Source organism: Leptonotus elevatus, chromosome 14, assembly GCF_054856555.1.
Source record: "Leptonotus elevatus isolate MCC_2025b chromosome 14, RoL_Lele_1.0, whole genome shotgun sequence".
Classification (NCBI taxonomy): domain Eukaryota; kingdom Metazoa; phylum Chordata; class Actinopteri; order Syngnathiformes; family Syngnathidae; genus Leptonotus; species Leptonotus elevatus.
The window spans coordinates 3,919,189-3,937,139 of NC_141252.1; the positions used below are offsets into that span (position 1 = coordinate 3,919,189).

The 17,951-nt window shown below is 40.6% G+C and overlaps 1 protein-coding gene across 11 annotated transcripts in view; it reads left to right on the plus strand.

The window, feature by feature from the left end:
* Positions 1–59: 59 nt before the first annotated feature.
* dctn1b (dynactin 1b) overlaps positions 60–17,951 on the plus strand; it is a 31,229-nt gene continuing 13,337 nt past the window's right edge. The window contains exons 1-11 of one of the 11 annotated variants that reach the window (XM_086093975.1): positions 60–160; positions 6,480–6,767; positions 7,357–7,435; positions 7,571–7,602; positions 9,138–9,158; positions 11,875–11,892; positions 14,830–14,850; positions 15,648–15,824; positions 17,147–17,344; positions 17,431–17,635; positions 17,713–17,791. In XM_086093975.1, the coding sequence (XP_085950101.1) occupies positions 6,498–6,767; positions 7,357–7,435; positions 7,571–7,602; positions 9,138–9,158; positions 11,875–11,892; positions 14,830–14,850; positions 15,648–15,824; positions 17,147–17,344; positions 17,431–17,635; positions 17,713–17,791 (1,100 nt within the window). In that variant the 5' untranslated portion in view covers positions 60–160; positions 6,480–6,497. Of the gene's footprint in view, positions 161–2,651; positions 2,795–6,479; positions 6,768–7,356; positions 7,436–7,570; positions 7,603–9,137; positions 9,159–11,874; positions 11,893–14,829; positions 14,851–15,647; positions 15,825–17,146; positions 17,345–17,430; positions 17,636–17,712; positions 17,792–17,951 lie in introns of those variants that run through there. The other 10 variants (XM_086093967.1, XM_086093968.1, XM_086093969.1 and 7 more) reach the window with 10 other exon arrangements.

A 17,951-nucleotide genomic window follows, 5' to 3' on the forward strand; every position in this document is an offset into this window, starting at 1 on the left:
GTTTTTATGGATTTTATTTTGAAGGCGGCGTATTACCGTATTGCATCGTATTAACGATCGATGTGGTGACGGGCTTGACTGTTTGGCCTGAGCGCTACCTCCACGGATGGACGCGAGTGGCCAAAGCCGAGAAGCTAGCGACATTTTCGGATAAAACCAGGTATGCTTTTGCAGTTCGCTCCATTTGTGAAAAATCTGTTTGGCCTCGTAAGACACACCCCGAACCGTTTTGACTCATGCTATGTGTGTGGGTGCGAAAGTGAGTGCTTTTAAAGGGGCTAGCTTATAGAGGCTAGCTAGTTAGCCGAGGGAGTGTCCATCTTTGACAGCCGTCAAAGCCAAACAGGCTGAATTCAAGAAACAACCAAATCATTCACATGAAGTATAAGGAGCTCGTTTCCATCGTATCAGCGCCTCTAATATTGATATATAATATATATATATAGGAAATGATTTGTTTCGTTTCGTGATGCGACATCTTTTTAGCCATCGCTAAATTAATTCTACTCAGTCATCATTACGTTCTTATGACCGAATTCGTGCTCTAGTCATGAAATGACTCTTTAATTGCCTTATGTGACAAGTGTATCCCTAATTAGAGGCTATTTTTTTGGTCATGTGCGGGTTGCAGTCACAAGATGGCGCCAAATGTCATATCTAGACGTCTGCATTATGAACGAGTCAATAGCGATAGCACTTTGCACAAAATAAGAAATGTTGTGCATTTCCCCCCAAAAAATATATTAATCAGCTACTAGGTGTGTAAAGCATATTTTTTGCAAACTACCCCAGGATCAAGAATTATAGAACACTTTACACCTTTTTTTGGGGTTTGTTTTTGCCTAACTGCAGTGCAGCTATTTTGCTGTCCTATTTGATGCAAGCAAGTGACTTGAGTTGAACTTGCCGCTGCCTCATTTCTTGCTGGGCTAATAGGAACTATGGATTTCATTGCCATGAGAAATTGGTGGCAAAGCTAGGGCGTTGTGACCACTGGTGGAAGCAAAGCCCAGGGTTTTGAAGGGAAAAAAAACCCAGTGAAAGCATTTTCACTCGTGGAGGCAGCGCTTCATACACTGAATTAGTGCGCCAACCAGAGAACGTGGGCATGCAATGGTCACAATGCCGCACACACATTTTTGTTTTATATATAATTATTGGTGAATATACTGTATTTTGTACTTAATTTAAAGGGACAGCAAGGTGGCGTTTTCCTCCATTCGCCCCGGTATGAGAAATTCTTGGTCATTCTGATCTTCAAGCACCAGCCCCTCCCAACCTGAGAAAACGAGCTGCTGTCACTGTTTAATGTCATAAGGAAAAGCAACTAAATGAATAAAAAAAAAAAAAAAGAACACTGTAAATGCTCAGTAAGCCGCATTAAAGAGCCGAGTGCCCAATTAATCGAGGAACCAATCGAAAGTTAGACTGGAGCCATTCGTTGTCACTGAATCCAAAATGGTGGCTCTTTAATACTCGATTGATCAAGCCATGACTCAGCTGCCTGCGAGGACATTTGTGCTTCCTGGAACCCGGGCCTTGCGCCCATTGCAGACAGACGACTGCACAAAAGGAACAAAAAGGCCGAGGCGTGCAGTCAAGTTAATCCTGGCTTTGTCGCGCCCCGTCTGGCTTTTTGTTGACCATTTCACGCGCATCACGTTGGCCTTTTGTCCTCGGATTGAATCGACCTGCACTTCCAAGCACCTGTTTGCTGACGCTCAGGACTCGGCTGTTGGCGTGGACCGCGTTAGCTTGTCCACGTTAGCTAGGCGGTCGTGGTCGTTGGGACACTCACAGACACGGTCGTCGTATTTGAATTTTTAAGCATTGTTGTCCTTCCAATCCAAATCACTTCTCGGATGTAAACCTGACGATTTTTTACAAAAACTTTTTTTCAAGTTACAAGCTCTCACTCCATTGATTAACTCATTCACTGGCAGCCATTTTGACTGAAGCAACCCCCTTCGCTCCCGGCTGTTTTACTGGATTTTGACTGATTTTGCAAGGCCCGCAGAAGATTCTGTTCTATTGCTATAAAAACATGGAACCTACCAAGAGTCTCTTCTTTCATCAGGAAAAAAAAAAGTTGATTTCTATCTGTTTAATCATTATTCACAAATCTGTTTACAACACTGGTGAAAAGAGCATTTTGCAACATGGCCCTGGTTGATCTCTTATACTCTGCCGCCACCTGCTGGCCGTTTTTGTAATAAGCACCATTGCATTAAAAACATAAACGTATAAATACATCTTTAGGAGCACGGTAATATTAAAAATAGAACGTATTTATATGTTTTTGGGAGTAAATGAGTAAAAAAAAAATTGGGGGTTGTGTATCAAAATTTGAGGTACTTGTGAGCTTCAGGTACGCAAACACTAAACGGCAGCAGCGAACGCCACGTGTCCCGAGTTACATGCTCTGACGGCGCAAATGAAAATTGTATGTCAAGGTATCACTGTGTGGTTTTAATTTTAATCATATATTAATATTCATTAAACTCCTCTTCTGGCTCCAACAGCTTTTACAGGCAGTGTGAAAGGGGTGTGAATCGGAATCTGTCGGCCTTAAGACCCAGCACCTCTTTGTGGAGCTGACCGCCCTCCCTCTCTTTTTCTCTCTCGCGCACACACACACGCACACACTGATGCGCTCAGTCTGCTTCCAGCCTCTGCATTTACATCGGAGGCGTGAAGTGCGAACAAGTGCTGCCGCGCTAACCGAGTCGGAGCCTTTTTGTAGTTTTGAGGACTCGGCAACATGTCACAAAGCAGGAAGAGCGCGTTCAGCCGGGTGAGTGCGTGCGTGTGTGTGTGCGTGACACATGTCGACGGCGGTGCGCACTCTTTGTTCCGCGTTCAACTCGGGTAGGACTGTTTATACGCCAGGTGTGTTGTCATTTCTTATTGGCCTCCGAGGACTTCCTGTTGGTCATCCACGTCAGAGTCGGGGGCGGAGCACGCGTCGCCCGAGTGATGACATCACTGGTCACCTGTGGTGTTTTGAAGACGGTTTTCTGGCAACAATTTTTCCAATCGTACATCTTTCTTTAGCTTAGCATGGCATATTGGCATACCTTTTCTATTTTCAAGCCTTTTTCTTTTTAGCATAGCATTATAGCATGATGTAGCTTAGCATATTATCCCGATGGTGACCAAGTGTTGCCGGTGACGTGGTTGAAATAAAACGACGGGTTGGCGATGATGACGCGAGCTTGCTGACGAATGACGGATCGGCGAAATGTCGCCGGTTGCCCACCTCGGGCTTGTATTCGTCTGTTCAGAGCGAAGTAGCTTCCATCGCTCCATTCTTGCGTCCATCGCAGATCGCACCTGTTTGTTTTTCAGGCTTACTTGCTTGCTGCATTTCTTCGGTTGCTTGAACCCACTTTTGTGCCGTCCGTCTGCATCAGACCCGTTTTTATAAATCAATTGCCATTAATCAATTCTAAAAATATTCAATACTGACAGCACCACTATCGAATATTTTTAGAATTGATTCATCGATTATTCAATCGATTAATCGACTAATAACCGGGTTTTTCCTGTGTGCAAAATTCAGAGGCGGCCACCTCCAGCCTGAGTGACTGACAATGAATGAATGCTTTAACATGATAATAGTCATGTTCTTATTGGAACTATTATTCTTATAATTGAAACATGGAATTATTTATTATATGTATCAACGAGTAGGTTGAATTTACAAAATACATGCGCGCCATCATGTTGCATGGTCAGGATTAGGGATGTTTGATACCGATTCTCCCCACCCCGACCGATACGCAACTCTTGAGTAGTCATCGCTCCTGATACCAAATACCGATATCACTAGTAAATAAAATTTCCCACCCTTGAATGACAGATGGTTTTAAACAAATATCTATATATCCCAATATATAATTTTTCCTTGAAATTGCATACATTTAATGTCAACTTTGTATTCATATCATTTCTAATTTCTTGTCTCTGGAGAGCGGCCGGTAATGGTATCGGTCACCGCTGTGAGTACCGATACCTTAAAATAAGACTGGTATTGGCACTGATACCGATACCTGATATCGGTAGTTACCCATCATAGTCAGGATGATACCACGTCTGCCTCCATTTGTGCCAGGAAAAAACCCTGCTTTAGTAGTAGACCAATATTCATTTGAATTTGGCATTAACTTGCATTACAAAAGCATTTTTTTAAAACTCTGTTTCACTGTGCTCCGGGTTTGGCCATTGTTTTCCAAGGTAAAAGCAGATGTTTGCAAATGTCTTATTTTGAGTAAACACAGAAGATCATCAATCTTCTTTTATGAAGGACTACGGAAATCAGTCAACAATTACTGTTGATTTGGACAATATTAAATAAAGAAAATGGCTCCAAACAATGAATTGATGATTAAAATAGTTGTCGATTTAATTTGATCATTGATTACTTGTCGATTCATCTATTACATTTTGACAGCTCTAATTTGCCATGATGATTTGTACCCGTATTAAAAAAAAAAAGTATACCTATGGCCCACCCTGTATGTTTCAGAAAGATACATAAATTAAGTACTAAACAAGCATATATATATATATATTTTCTAATATTTCCTCCATTTAAAGCTACCAATGATTACTGTGAACCGATGCTTGTGCTTGGCCATCCATTAGCCACCATGGTTTTATCTTCATTAACATTCCCCGAGGGATTGACGGCCAACAAAGCGTTCTTTATGCTTTGTATGTTATTTTGTTGTTGTTGGTTTTTTCTTCGTTGGATTTAAGCTCAAGCTGAAGTTCAGCAATGGTTGTTTCTCAACAAGGATGTGGCGGACGTTGCGCTTAACTGTCCTTACGCGCATCCTGAACGTCTTCGAAAGAGTCCATGTCCTCTTACGGACTTATTTCAAAATGGAGTACGTTTATTTTTCTCGTCAAAGACAACGTGATTTTTTTTTTTTTTAAATCAAAAAATGATTTTCATTCATGTTGGAATAATAAATGTGTCATGTGAGCACTTTTGCGGATGTGCCATATCTCAACCTTGCGTTTATTGTGCAGCAGCGGAGGGGCTGCTTGTATTTGAAGGAGAGTCAGAGGCGGGAGGGTGAGAATAAAGTGCTGAATCACCAGCGCTCTCATGGAGGCACGCGGCGTTACTTCCCGATTGGACGATGCCACCCATCGTAACCCAGCAGGAGCGTGACGCCGCCCTCCGCGTGTGCTCCCGTGTGGCCCGTCCGGTGGCCCGCAATGACGCTCGGTCTCATTCCTGTCGCTCGGGATGTTTAAAAGCAGCGCTCCTTCATATTTCATCTCAGGAAAGATCTTTGTGGATTTTAGTGCTGTCACGATCGAGTATTTTTCCTATCGATTAATCTATCGATTATTCCATCGATTAATCGACAAATCAGATTCATTTTAATTTTGCATTAAAGTGCATTACAAAAGCATTTTCTTCTGTTATTACTGTTTATTAACCAGTGATTGGTGTTTATTTTGTACTACAAAAAAAAAAGGGGGGGGGGCTCGATATTACCGGTCTGGTCATTGTTTTCCAAAGTAATAACAGATGTTTGCAAATGTCTTATTTTGAATAAACACAGACAATCAGTCTTCCTTCAGTCAACAATTACTGTTGATATGATGAAATCAGAGAATTTGGTCGACAATTCTGAATTTTAAAAATGGCTCTAAACAATTACTCGATTATTAACTCTTTTCCCGCCAAAAACGTCAATTGACGTTAAGGACACCGGCATTAACGTCAACTACATTCTTTTTTTCTCAATGGGCAGTGCAACGTCTTGTGAATAGGCTGGAATAATCCCAAAACAGTCACTAACTATGGCCAGCAGATGGCAGCATTGCATCTCTTTTCAAAGGGCTCCCAGGTATCAAATTACAAGAAAACATGGCGGATCTTAGGAAATAGAACGATTTCAAGGATGACGTGAATATTCAAAGCGTTTATCACATTAAATCTAATTCACAGAGCGTCACTAAACAAAACATATTTGTGTCAAAGTCACTGTTGTGCAGAAAATATATCTTTTCACAAACAGCTTGTTTTCTCCTTATTTTTTTTCCATTTTCGATTGATGTCACTCTACCTATTTTCAAATGAAAGAACGGAATAATGTAGAATCATACTATTGTTTTCTCATGAAAGAATGGAATGCGATCATAATAATCATCACAATATTCCGTTTGCCTTGAAAGATGAGTGAAAATGCTCGAAATCGGCTGAAGAGTTCAAATAATTGTCGATTAATCTGGTAATCGATTACTTGTCGATTAATCGACACATTTGACAGCTCTGGTGTATTTTTCAATAAAGAGGGGTTTGGTGAAAGCACAAAGGAAACTTCAGGGCTTCAGTACCTCCAACAAGGTTAAGAAGAAGAAGCACTGCTGTTAAAATAACACCGCTCGCCTCTTGGCGTAGAAAAGTAAAGCCTTCAGTTAAGCGCCAATTGTGTCTGCCCGCGTCCCCCACGCAGACGTCCAGCAGCGGCAGGATGAGCTCGGACGGCGGCGGCGGCGGCGGCGGCGGCGGCGGCGGCGGCGGCGGCGGCGGCGGGCGGCCCCCCAAGGTGGGCTCCCAGGTGGAGGTGATCGGCAAGGGGCAGCGCGGCACGGTGGCCTACATCGGAGCCACCCTCTTCGCCTCGGGCAAGTGGGTGGGCGTCATCCTGGACGAGGCCAAGGGCAAGAACGACGGCACCGTGCAGGGCAAGCGATACTTCACCTGCGAGGACGGCCGCGGCATTTTTGTCAGGCAGTCGCAGGTACGGGGGTGGACACAAAACTGAAAAATCTGAAAAAATGGCTTAACATAGGGACACATTTTAACTTGAATTGTATTTGTTCAAAATCTAATTGCTGTTATTGCATTAATATGTCTTTTTGAATATTTGTATTCATTATTTTGTAAGAAAAAGATGTAAATCATCTCCTCATGATGCAAATGGTTCCATTTTTTGTAAGAACTGAAAAATCGGGGAAAAAAAGACTTGGGCGATATAAATTTAAGGACATATTTTACTTTTAATTTCTTTTTTAAAGCATAATTAAAATTTCAAAAACGTTATTGTTTTTGTTCAAAATACAATTTCTGTTATTTTATTTTTTCCCTGAATATTTGTAATTATTATTTTATAATTACAATTGTAAGCTTTCTGATAAATTGTTTTTATGTAAAAATGACGCTAATTAGTACATTTGAACTGAAATATTTTGTAAAGGAAAAACAATTGAAACTTTTTTTTCAATAAAAATTATTAAAAGAAATAAAAATTTCACAGACAACAATAAAAACATCGACTTCCTTCGACATGTATCCATTAAAAAGTCTGAAAAATAAATCGATATTTTCAGATCCAACTCGTCGACGATGGCGCAGACACCACCTCCCCCGAGACGCCCGAGTCCAGCGCCACCAAGGTGCCCAAGCGAGGTGAAACTTTGACCTTTATTTCTGGCTGTCATGTTGACCTTCACTTTTATGACTTAACAGTCTACCTGGTCTTTACTTGTATTGTTTGCACCAGGATCTTTAACATCCCTGTTCCTCTTTTTTTATCCGCACCAGACATCCTGGACGCGTCCAAGTCCACCAAACTTGTGAGTCATATCTAGATATATGTAGATATGTATATAATATATATATATATATATATATATATATATATATATATATATATATATATATATATATATATATATAGATATATATAGATACATTGTAGGGAGGAATTCCACCAGCAGAGGGAGACGTTTCATCTCTAACCAGACATGATTACATTTCTTGTCATTTGAACATATGATGATCATGTTTGCTTTAAAGACAAAGACTCAAGGCTTTTTTGTCTTTTAATGTTCAATTCCACCTTATCCCTTGTGCACACCTTCTATTTAGTACCCTTTTAGACAACCTTGGTGGCAAAAATGTACTTAATATGCACAAAATCACACACCAAAAAATCCTCATACATTGGATTGAATTGAGTCTTTTCCTTGTCATTAAGAGCACTACTGGTACATACTTGTAGCACAGTTGGCGAATCACTGGATTAAAGGATTCAAGTATATGCAAATTCATGGAAAAATCAAAAGTTGTCCTAAGGTAAGCGAGGACGCCAGATGGTCAATTATGCACTGAAAAAAAAAGTCTGTTGGATTTACATAAAAAAAAAAAGTTGACATTGGTTGCACGCATTAAAATTATGTTTTACAAACATGAGTAATATTATTTTGGAGGAATAGAGCGATTATCGGCCGGGCCGATTATCAGTGCCGATATTTGGCATTTTGACGAATATCGGCGTCGGTCTTTTTTAGAAGGCCGATAAAGCTGCTCACTGATCACTGAGCGGTGAATGCTTGCGAATTAAAAGGTTTTAACAGTCTGTAACATTTGTTGCAAAGAAATTTTAAACATGTTAAGACAATTTGTCACTGTCTGCGAACATCTTTAGAAACCTTTTACGAAGCATTTGTCGCTTAGAGATCAATTTAAAACTGCGTTCATTTCGGGGACCTTTTTATTAATGTTTTTTTTTAAAAATCTCACTTGATAAGAGATGCTGTATGCTGACGCAGATGAGAACTCCCTGTACTTTTAGTTTTTGTTCAAAGTTGAAACAAAAACAAGTGAAAGTTTTGTTAAAATTTGAAAACAGGACTGTCTATTCCCTATATGTTTAAATTAAAAGAAAAAATACCTTTAACAAATATGCTCAATGGCATTTCAACAAAGTTAGATTTTTTTTTTTAATGCTAATATTTTCCTTTTATTTTCTTTTTTTTCGTGAGACGCTAATATTTTCTGTTTTATTGCAATTAAATACTGTCTCACAATATCGGTTATCTGCCTCCTTGACTAGTAATAATCGGTAACTGAAACATGATTTTAATTTTTATATTTTTTGTATGTAAATCCAACACGTTTGTTTTTTTCAGTGTGCATTTCATGACATCTCAACTGGCGTCATATGCTCGTGTGTAATGATGCAGACGTGAAGGTTGTCTCTTCCCTCCTCCGGCATGACACTGACCAGCTTGACTTTACCGCCCTCATCCTTCCTTCCTTCCTTCCTTCCTTCCTTCCTTCCTTCCTTCCTTCCTTCCTTCCTTCCTTCCTTCCTTCCACTAAGCAGCGTGGAGTCAAGGCCAAAAAGGTGCGGCATGTTTCCCTCGGCTCACGGCACCGTCTTAACCGCCGCGTTAATCACGGCATCCGTAGCTGAGAAAACGAACGCTCGATGTGCTCTTTTGCCCGCACCGCTATCATGCCAATGCAGGAAAAGGCCACGCCCACCCGCTTCCTGTCACGTGACCGTGCTCTCAGCTCTGGCCTGTCTTTTGGTTGACGTTGTTTGTTAAGATTGTTGTTATTTTTTGTTTGTTTTTTCAGCTTGGCCGCCGCTTGTTGCGCAGAATTGCACAAGATGTAATATTAAAACAATACCACAACAGGGAGGGAAAATATGGGAGGGACATATAGAGTATTTATTGTGGAGTGGTCAAACTTACCGTAATATATGTATTTTATTTCAAAATATTTTATGCTCATTTGTCTAATTGAATTAGAATGTATAAACCAAATATTTAATACTAGTGAAAAAAAAAATGTGACAGTGAAATTGTTTATTTTGCAAATATTAACAAAATAAAATTATGAACAAAAATATACATATGTGACTTTTACGGGGGAAAGCATTTAGTAAGATCTATGAATTACAAAAACAAACATTATTTGACTTATTTTAAGGCAAAAATTAACATCTAAATGAATGCGACAAATACAGCAGTCCCTTGAGATATGAGTTTAATTAATTCTGTGACCTTATTATAACACTCGTATCTCAAATCATCGGTCCCCATTGAAATAGATGGGAACGCTATCATTCTGTTATATCCTTTAATAAATAGCACTCTGTGATACTGTAAAATACTAAAAGATAATAAATATTAAAAATAAAATATTAAAAGATAAGACAAAGATAAAGAACATTCACCCTCATTCCAAAAAATATATATTTTTTTGTAAATTAGACAAAAACTGTCAAATGTTCTGTACTTTATATCTTTCTTGTACATAAAGAAGTATTCTTATTGACTATATATATTTTAAATTAATCAGCCGGTTAATTAAAAATATCCATTTCCCGTCCCTGCATTTGATGAGGATTCCGTTTTCTTTCCTAAAGAGCCACGCTCGATGTGATCATGTCCTCCTGAGCTTTGCTAATCTCCTTCTCACAGCATGAGCGAGCAAACTCTAAGAGGATTCATTCAGAGGAGGATGATGATGATGCTCGCATCAGCTGCCAAACCACAAATACTTTCACGTTTTGTTTTGGTTTTTGGACCGTGGGTCACTGCAAGACCCAAGAACAAAACAGAGCAAAGTATGCAAGGTTACCGCAAGTGTGTATGCGACTCCATTACAGCTCCGTTGAGGGAAAATGTGTTTTGTTGAAATATTAAACAAGTTCCTGCCAGAAAGCGAGCGCTTCACTCGGGGGCGTGTCAAGTTTCTCCGGCAGGATAAATCACGATGTGGATGACGGGAAGTCATCAAGGCAACTTGGCCTGGCTCCAATTGTGGCAGGATTGCCGCACGATCCGTTTGGCACCTTTCCAAATATTTCCTCTCGATGGGAACCGTAATAATCGGCCCTTCATCATTGCCACTGCGTTTGATGATGATTCTTTTTATGATTTGATGAACTACAAGTAAGAATCGTAGGAGTGCAAATAAACACAGTAAAAATAGGCTAAGTATATATTGTGACATTTTAAAATGTAGGTTTAATAATAGGTTTTTGTTTGATTAAAAGGTTGCGTGGTATCTTTTAAAATTCAATGTTTTTATTATTTATTTGTTTAAGAATATACTGTTCCCACTTAGTATATATATTTTTTTATTTATTCATAAAAAAAAACAATATATCACTCAAGATTGTTTAAATAAAACAATTGTAAATTTAAGATCACAAATAGTATATCTTGTAATCTTCCATTTTTTTTTCTGCATTATTTTGTAACTGTCAACTCAAAAAATAAAATAAAAAGTAGTCTCATATCTTGCAATATGTACGTATTGCAATTTAAATAAAATATGGGGTGACAATTTTTTTAAATGTTTTTTTTTTTAAATGTGACATCTTGTAACATTCAACTTGTTGTTTCACGTAATATCCTTCAACATTTTAACTTTTTTCTCCTCGCCTTTTGATTTAGGGCCTTGTTTAATGTCTTTGTTAGAATATGCGGCAGACCACGTTCAGATATTTATTTATTTTTTAAACACGTCGTCGCCTCAAGCTCTACACTTGTGGCTGCAACTATTAAAGGGGCGCATCACCGTTGCTAGGAGACGGGGGGGGGGGGGGGGGGGGGCTCGCATCCGTGATGTCGCGGCTCATTTCTCCACTCTACCCTCCCTCCTGCGGTTGTTGTTTTTTTTTTTACAACATTGTCTCTTTGCATCGCAGTTAACAGAGCCCCCCCCCCCCCCCCCCCCGCCTCCTGCTGTGGTCACCGTGGCGATTAATGGGTGAAAAGGCGGGGAGGGGATAGGGCGCGCAGTGATGTAATGCGAGAGGAAAGCATTGGATGAGAGGGCTGGTTCCGGGGATGAGGCGGGGGCGGGGGGGACGGAGGAAGGTTAACAGAGGCGAGGCGGCGAGATTTCAGAATGCTGGTGAGGCGCTCGGATTAGGAGAGGACGAGGACGGGAGGTTGGGGGAAACACCGCCGCGGCCATTTGCACCGCTGCTGCTCGCCGACCCAAACGTCTTTTTCTGTCTGTCCTGAACGCCTCGTCTCTTCCTGTCTGTCTGTCTGTGTGTGTGTGTGTCCTCTTCCCTTGCAAATATGATGAGGCAGACGTTGGTTCCACGAAAGGTACACAACGCCGTCTTGACGCTCACATGTTGTCTGTTGACGCCGGTCAACCGTATCGCCTCTTTTTCTCGCTTTGTCATGCTCACTTTTTTTTTTTTTTTTTTAGCCGTGGTGTGCGTGGCACAACGTTTGGGCTTAAGGGGGGGATGCCAGCTCTTATTTGGCTGCAGCGCTCTTAGGTCGAGCTAAATTCCGCTGAATGGTCTCGCTGTAATCCAATAAAGCATCCAACGCCGCGGCTGACAGGAGAGCGAGTCGGCGAGATGTGGAAAGTTTCACGGATTCGAAGATTAGTCAGCAAAAAGAATGTGAGAAATGTAAAAAAGAAGCTCTTTTAGTCTTAAGTTTGAGTAGCGTTAGGATCCCGGAGCAGCGAAATGGGCTTCAGCTAACTTATTATTATTGATTTATATGGCGGAAATTCGCTACAGAAGTTATGTTATCATCAATTGTGCTGCACAAAATCATCCAGCGTCACTTAATTGGTACAAGATTTATTAGTGTTCATGACAAGTAACGTATTTGTCGACCTACTCGGGATGTAACGATGTGACAATATTGTGTACGGCAGAAGCGGGCCAAAAGTCGTGTATTTTGACAGACACGAAGATAAAAAATTGTTCGAATGACTGATTTATAGGAGTGGTAACCACCGCAGTGGCCAAAACATGACTAAATAAAATGAAGCTGCACTAATAAACTAACCACCAGAGGGTGCTAGATAGTGATAGGCCGATACCATTTCAGATTATTAGTAGTCAAGGATACCGATAACCGATATTCCAAGCAGATATTCCTTTGCAGTAAAACAGAAAATAGTAGCGAAAAAAACACACTCTTTCTTTTCATTTTAAACATATAATTTTGAAACAAATCTGTCAATTCTTTATAACAAAATTGCAGGGCGCTTCCAGGGTCATCAGCATATGTATTTAAAATAAATTTTCTATTGTAAATAAAGTTTTCCAAAAATGTCAACATCATTTCTTCATTTATTTTATTTTCATTTTTAAAAATAAAAAAAGTGTATGGCGTTCCCAATGAAAGTTCCCTGTATCTCTAAATGCATGCAAATGTATTTAATTTGGGGTTTTCGTCAGAGTTCGTAAAAGGTTTCAAAAAGTCTTCGCAGACCGTAAAAAATATGTTTGAAAATGTCAACATCTTGCAAATCCTGATGAAAACTCTCAATTTGCTACATTCGCAAGCATTATCCGCTCAGTGAGATTCCAGCTTGATCGGCTTTCAGATTCGTAAAGACAGGCCGATGCCGATATTTGTCAAAAAGCCAAATATCGGGAATTCTCGGTCTATCCGGTCTATGCTAGAACTGCACAAATGGAATACAAGCTCACCTTTTTAACAAATGTTCTGCTTTTGATATTGTGACATGACGACGATGATATCGTGGCAATTTTAATATCGCGAAATCACGATCTTGCAGGTACAAAAAACAATTCAATGCTCTTCCACTAGATGGCAGAAGGGTACAATTAACTGTCCGCCTGTTCTGACCTGCATAGCTCAATAGAATGTCTTCAATTAAACGTCAATTTGTGACTAAATTCAGATGACATCATCATCATTTCAGCATACAAAACTGTTAAGTGATATTTTAGTTTGGCGGTGTACCATGCGTGTTTTTCCCCTAATATTATTGGTGACTTGGCTCAATAAAAGTTTGGAAATATTAGTTGACGATCAGTGCCGGGCTTGTGTTGTGGTTCTGTTGCCTTCGCGGCCGACTGGACAGCACAATGCGGCCATTCAGCCGAAAGACCGTCAGCGGCGGTGCCAGTCGCGTTGTCGTTTCAGACGGTCCAGCCGAGCGGATTGATGCTACGCGACGTAGCAAAATAGACCAACAAACACGCATGGCGAGGATGTTTCTCTTTGTGGATTTTTCGATTAGTATCTTAAAGCTTAACATGCGCTCAATGATGGAAAAATGTGCGTTCTGTAGATGTAAGAATTTGTGATTCAAACTGAGTCTGTAGCTGGATTGCGATATGTTCAATATTGAGTACAGGATTGTCACTCAGGATCATTTTTTGTAACTTCCAATAACCTGACCTTTGCTAGTTTTGATCAGAATAGAAAAATTGGGCATAACATGTGCTCTATTATCACTATGGGTGTATTGTGTTTTGGTCTTTTTAATATGCATATATATATTAGGGGTGTCAGGTGATTAAAATTTGTAATCGTAATTAATCGCATGACTATAATAGTTAACTCTCGATTAATCACAAATTTTATATCAGTTCATAATGTACAATACAAGTTTTCATACAATTTCATAATTCATAACATTGAGTTAAAATTAAAAAAGATGTACTGTACTGTAAAAAACGAGTGTGATATTGATTTGTGTTGAGGTCATTTTTCTGCCACTAGATGGCACAATTGTATTTGTAAGACGTTGGTGACAGCTGAGTGCATTTTGCCTTTTCATATTAAGAGCTATATCATCTTTAACATGAAGTAACTTGTGAAATTGTGCAGGTTTTTTAAGTTGTAAAATACAACTTGACCCCAGTCTCCACAAATATATGCCTTATGATTACATTTATTACTGCTCAATTTTGACGTGGACGCGTCTGCTGCATTCCGACTGGAATCCCCCCAGTACAGACTTTCCAAGTAAGGGGCGGTCATTAAAAAACATTAGTGGCATTAAAGGAACTTTAAATTAACTCAAAATGAACGCACTCATTTTGACACCCCTAATATATATAAATCCCATGAATTTCAGGCCGCGGTTGGGTTTGACTGTCTCGTCCATGCGCCGAGCCTTCTTCCTGTTTCCATTCTTGCAAGCCATCGGGAGAAGAGAGTGTCTTGAATGCCTTGCCATCAATTACTAACCCTGCCTGTTTGTTTCCTTGCCCTTCCATCCTCCTCCTCCTCCTCCTCCTGCGTCTCCTTCCTTCTCAGACCACGGCCAGAAGGCCCAAGGTGAGCCCTCTTCCAACTTTTCAGGGCTTCCCGTTTCTACCAATTGTGCTTTTTTTCTTTTTTTGCAAGTGTGGTCAAACCTTTGTGCTGAAGAGCCACGTTCGATTGTTCATTTGTCATGCAGATAATATTCTTGTATTTTTAGTCATAATTAATTGGATTATAAATAATTGACTAATTGCCGTATTTACTTTTGAAAACTAATTTACGGTAGTCCCCGCTATTTGACGACATTTGAAGCTCCTATAAAAAGGATTATAATTGACGATATTAATACTTCAAGCAAGACAAAAGGCAGCTTTATTGACGTCTGCAGCATGTTTCATACACAAGGTAACTCACAAAATTAAAAGCACATTTAAAAGCATTTACAAACAAAAGATAGACATTTAAAACCAAAGTGAAGAAATAAAAATTTATTTTAAATTAATTGTCACGTCATACTTCCTTGACACCAATTACTACTTTCCTATCATCTATAACAAACCACAAACCTGCGAGGGATTACTCACTGTGTGTGGAGGTTATTACTAATATTATTACTAATATTTTTTTATTATTTGCCGTAACTCAATTAACCAATTTTCTAATAATATAAATAGGTAATAGGGACACTTCATAATGAACAGTAAATGGGCCGGATTAAAAAACAGAACGGGCAACATGGTGGCCATATTTTGCACACCGCTGCATTATTATGTGTGAGAATGTGGTTTATTAAATCATCCTATTCTCACCACCGTAACTTTTGTTTAACAGCCCAATTTCCACTAATTCTGTGTGTTTTTTTCCTCCAGCAGCCGAGTCGTCCCGCGAGCTCGGGCGGGAGGGGTCCGGCGTCCGGCTCGGCCTCGGCCTCGGCCGGCGAGATGAGCAGCAGCGAGGCCAGCACGCCCGCCCAGACCCCGCTCGCCGCTCCGGTCATCCCCACCCTGCACTCGCCCGGGAACCCTCCGCCGCCCTTGCCCAGCAAGGTCTGTATATGAGCCCCCCCTTTTTGTCATCCCTTCAGACCCAGAAGAGGCACCATATACAAATTTGAAAATCATTCATTTGAATTTTCAGAGTTTTTTTTTTTTGGTATTTTCTCAAATTTGCTGTTTTAAGTCAGCCGCTGCTTAATAAATCCTTCAACCCCCACCGCAGGAGGAGATCTCCATGGCAACACAGGCGCGTTGACATGACGCGCTCGCACTGCCAAGTGCTGTTTGTCAGTTTTAACAGGCCGTCAAAGGCGTGGCTGCTAAAAATACACATCGAGTTGAACATCCTGCAAACTTGACATGCATGCTTTTATGCAGCTCGACTGTCTTAACCTCTTCAGACCCGCCCGCATTTTTTACTGGTTCTTTTCCCACATAAGAACAACATGGACATGTTAGTAAGGAGCCAATCATGAACCAGAAGTGTTGACATCATCCAAATGTTGCGTTTTTATGAGTTTAGACACGCAAATATGTCATGTCCACTGCAATCCTCGATGTCAGGGTTCACCAATTCCAGTCCTCGAGGTCCGGAGTCCTGCACGTTTTCGATGTCTCGGCCCACGAGCGCACCTGATTCATATAATCAGCTCATCTTAATGGCTGATAACGATCCTGATCTTTAGTTTCAGGTGTGTTGGTAGGCGGAAGCATCTAAAACCTGCAGGACTCCGGACCTCGGGGCCCGGAATTGGTGAACCCTGATCTAAGGGGTTTTAATTGTCTTAGCAATTGTCTTAAGGGAAATTAAATGAATGCTGTGTGTACTTACGCATGGTTGTTAGTACTTACTATAAACTGGATATTATGTATATTTCATTTTGTGAACATATTTTGGCGATCACCGTTTATCATAATTTTTATCATCCTACGTGTGTAAAACACATTTTAACATATTGAAACACCTTTTTATTTCATTCACTACCATTGGCAGCTATAAAGGTCAAAGGTTCATTTTAACTGGGCTGCCAATGAATACATTCGATTATTATCATAATTTAAAATGATTTTGACCGTATGGTGCCTTTCAAGGGACCCAGCAATGTTTAAATTCAATTCTTCATTATATTAAATGTAGATTAAGTCATGTATTAATTACAATGTAAAAATGATTTAACTATAAGATCATATATAAAGCGAGAATGGCATCATGTTGTTTGTCATATCATCATTTATAAATTTCTTTAGAAATCAACTCATTGTTGTTAGTTACAGATTACATTTATATTACCGTCAATATTACATATAGAGGAAATTAATATTTTCTGTTATTTTGAGGAAAAACAAATCATCCTTGTGAAAATGTGTTTCAGGAGGAGGAGGCTCTGCGCGCTCAGGTGAAGGACCTGGAGGAGAAACTGGAGACGCTGAAGGTGAAGCGCACCGAGGACAAGTCCAAGCTGAAGGAGCTGGAGAAGCACAAGATCCAGCTGGAGCAGCTGCAGGAGTGGAGGAGCAAAATGCAGGAGCAGCAGGCCGAGCTGCAGAAGCAACTCAAGGAGGCCAAACGGGTACGGAAAAATCCGGCGGGACACTCGCTCGCGTGTGGCCCGGATGTGGCCCGGATGTGACCCGGATGTGACGCGTCTGACCGCAGGAGGCCAAGGAAGCCCTGGAGGCCAAGGAGCACTACATGGAGGAGATGTCCGACACGGCCGACGCCATCGAGATGGCCACGCTGGACAAGGAGATGGCCGAGGAGCGCGCCGAGTCTCTGCAGCTGGAGGTGGACTCCATGAAGGAGAAGGTGGAGGAGCTCACCATGGACCTGGAAATCCTCAAGCACGAGATCGAGGAGAAAGGTGGCGTTAAGAAAGCTCGGACGGGGAAAGCAAAACAAAAGGAATGTGAAAAATATGTTTGTGTACGTTCTTGTCAGGTTCTGACGGCGCTGCGTCCAGTTATCACGTCAAACAGCTGGAGGAGCAAAACGGCCGACTGAAGGAAGCTCTGGTCAGGTGCATGCGATGACACCTGCTTTTCTCCTTCCGACTCACAACGTTTTGTCTTGGGAAAAAATTGAACTTAAAATATCCGACTCCTTTTTTTTCTTGAACCTTTTCTCAGTAGCATACAATTAATGATTTTCTTTATTCTTGTGAAAAAAACATTCTTGAA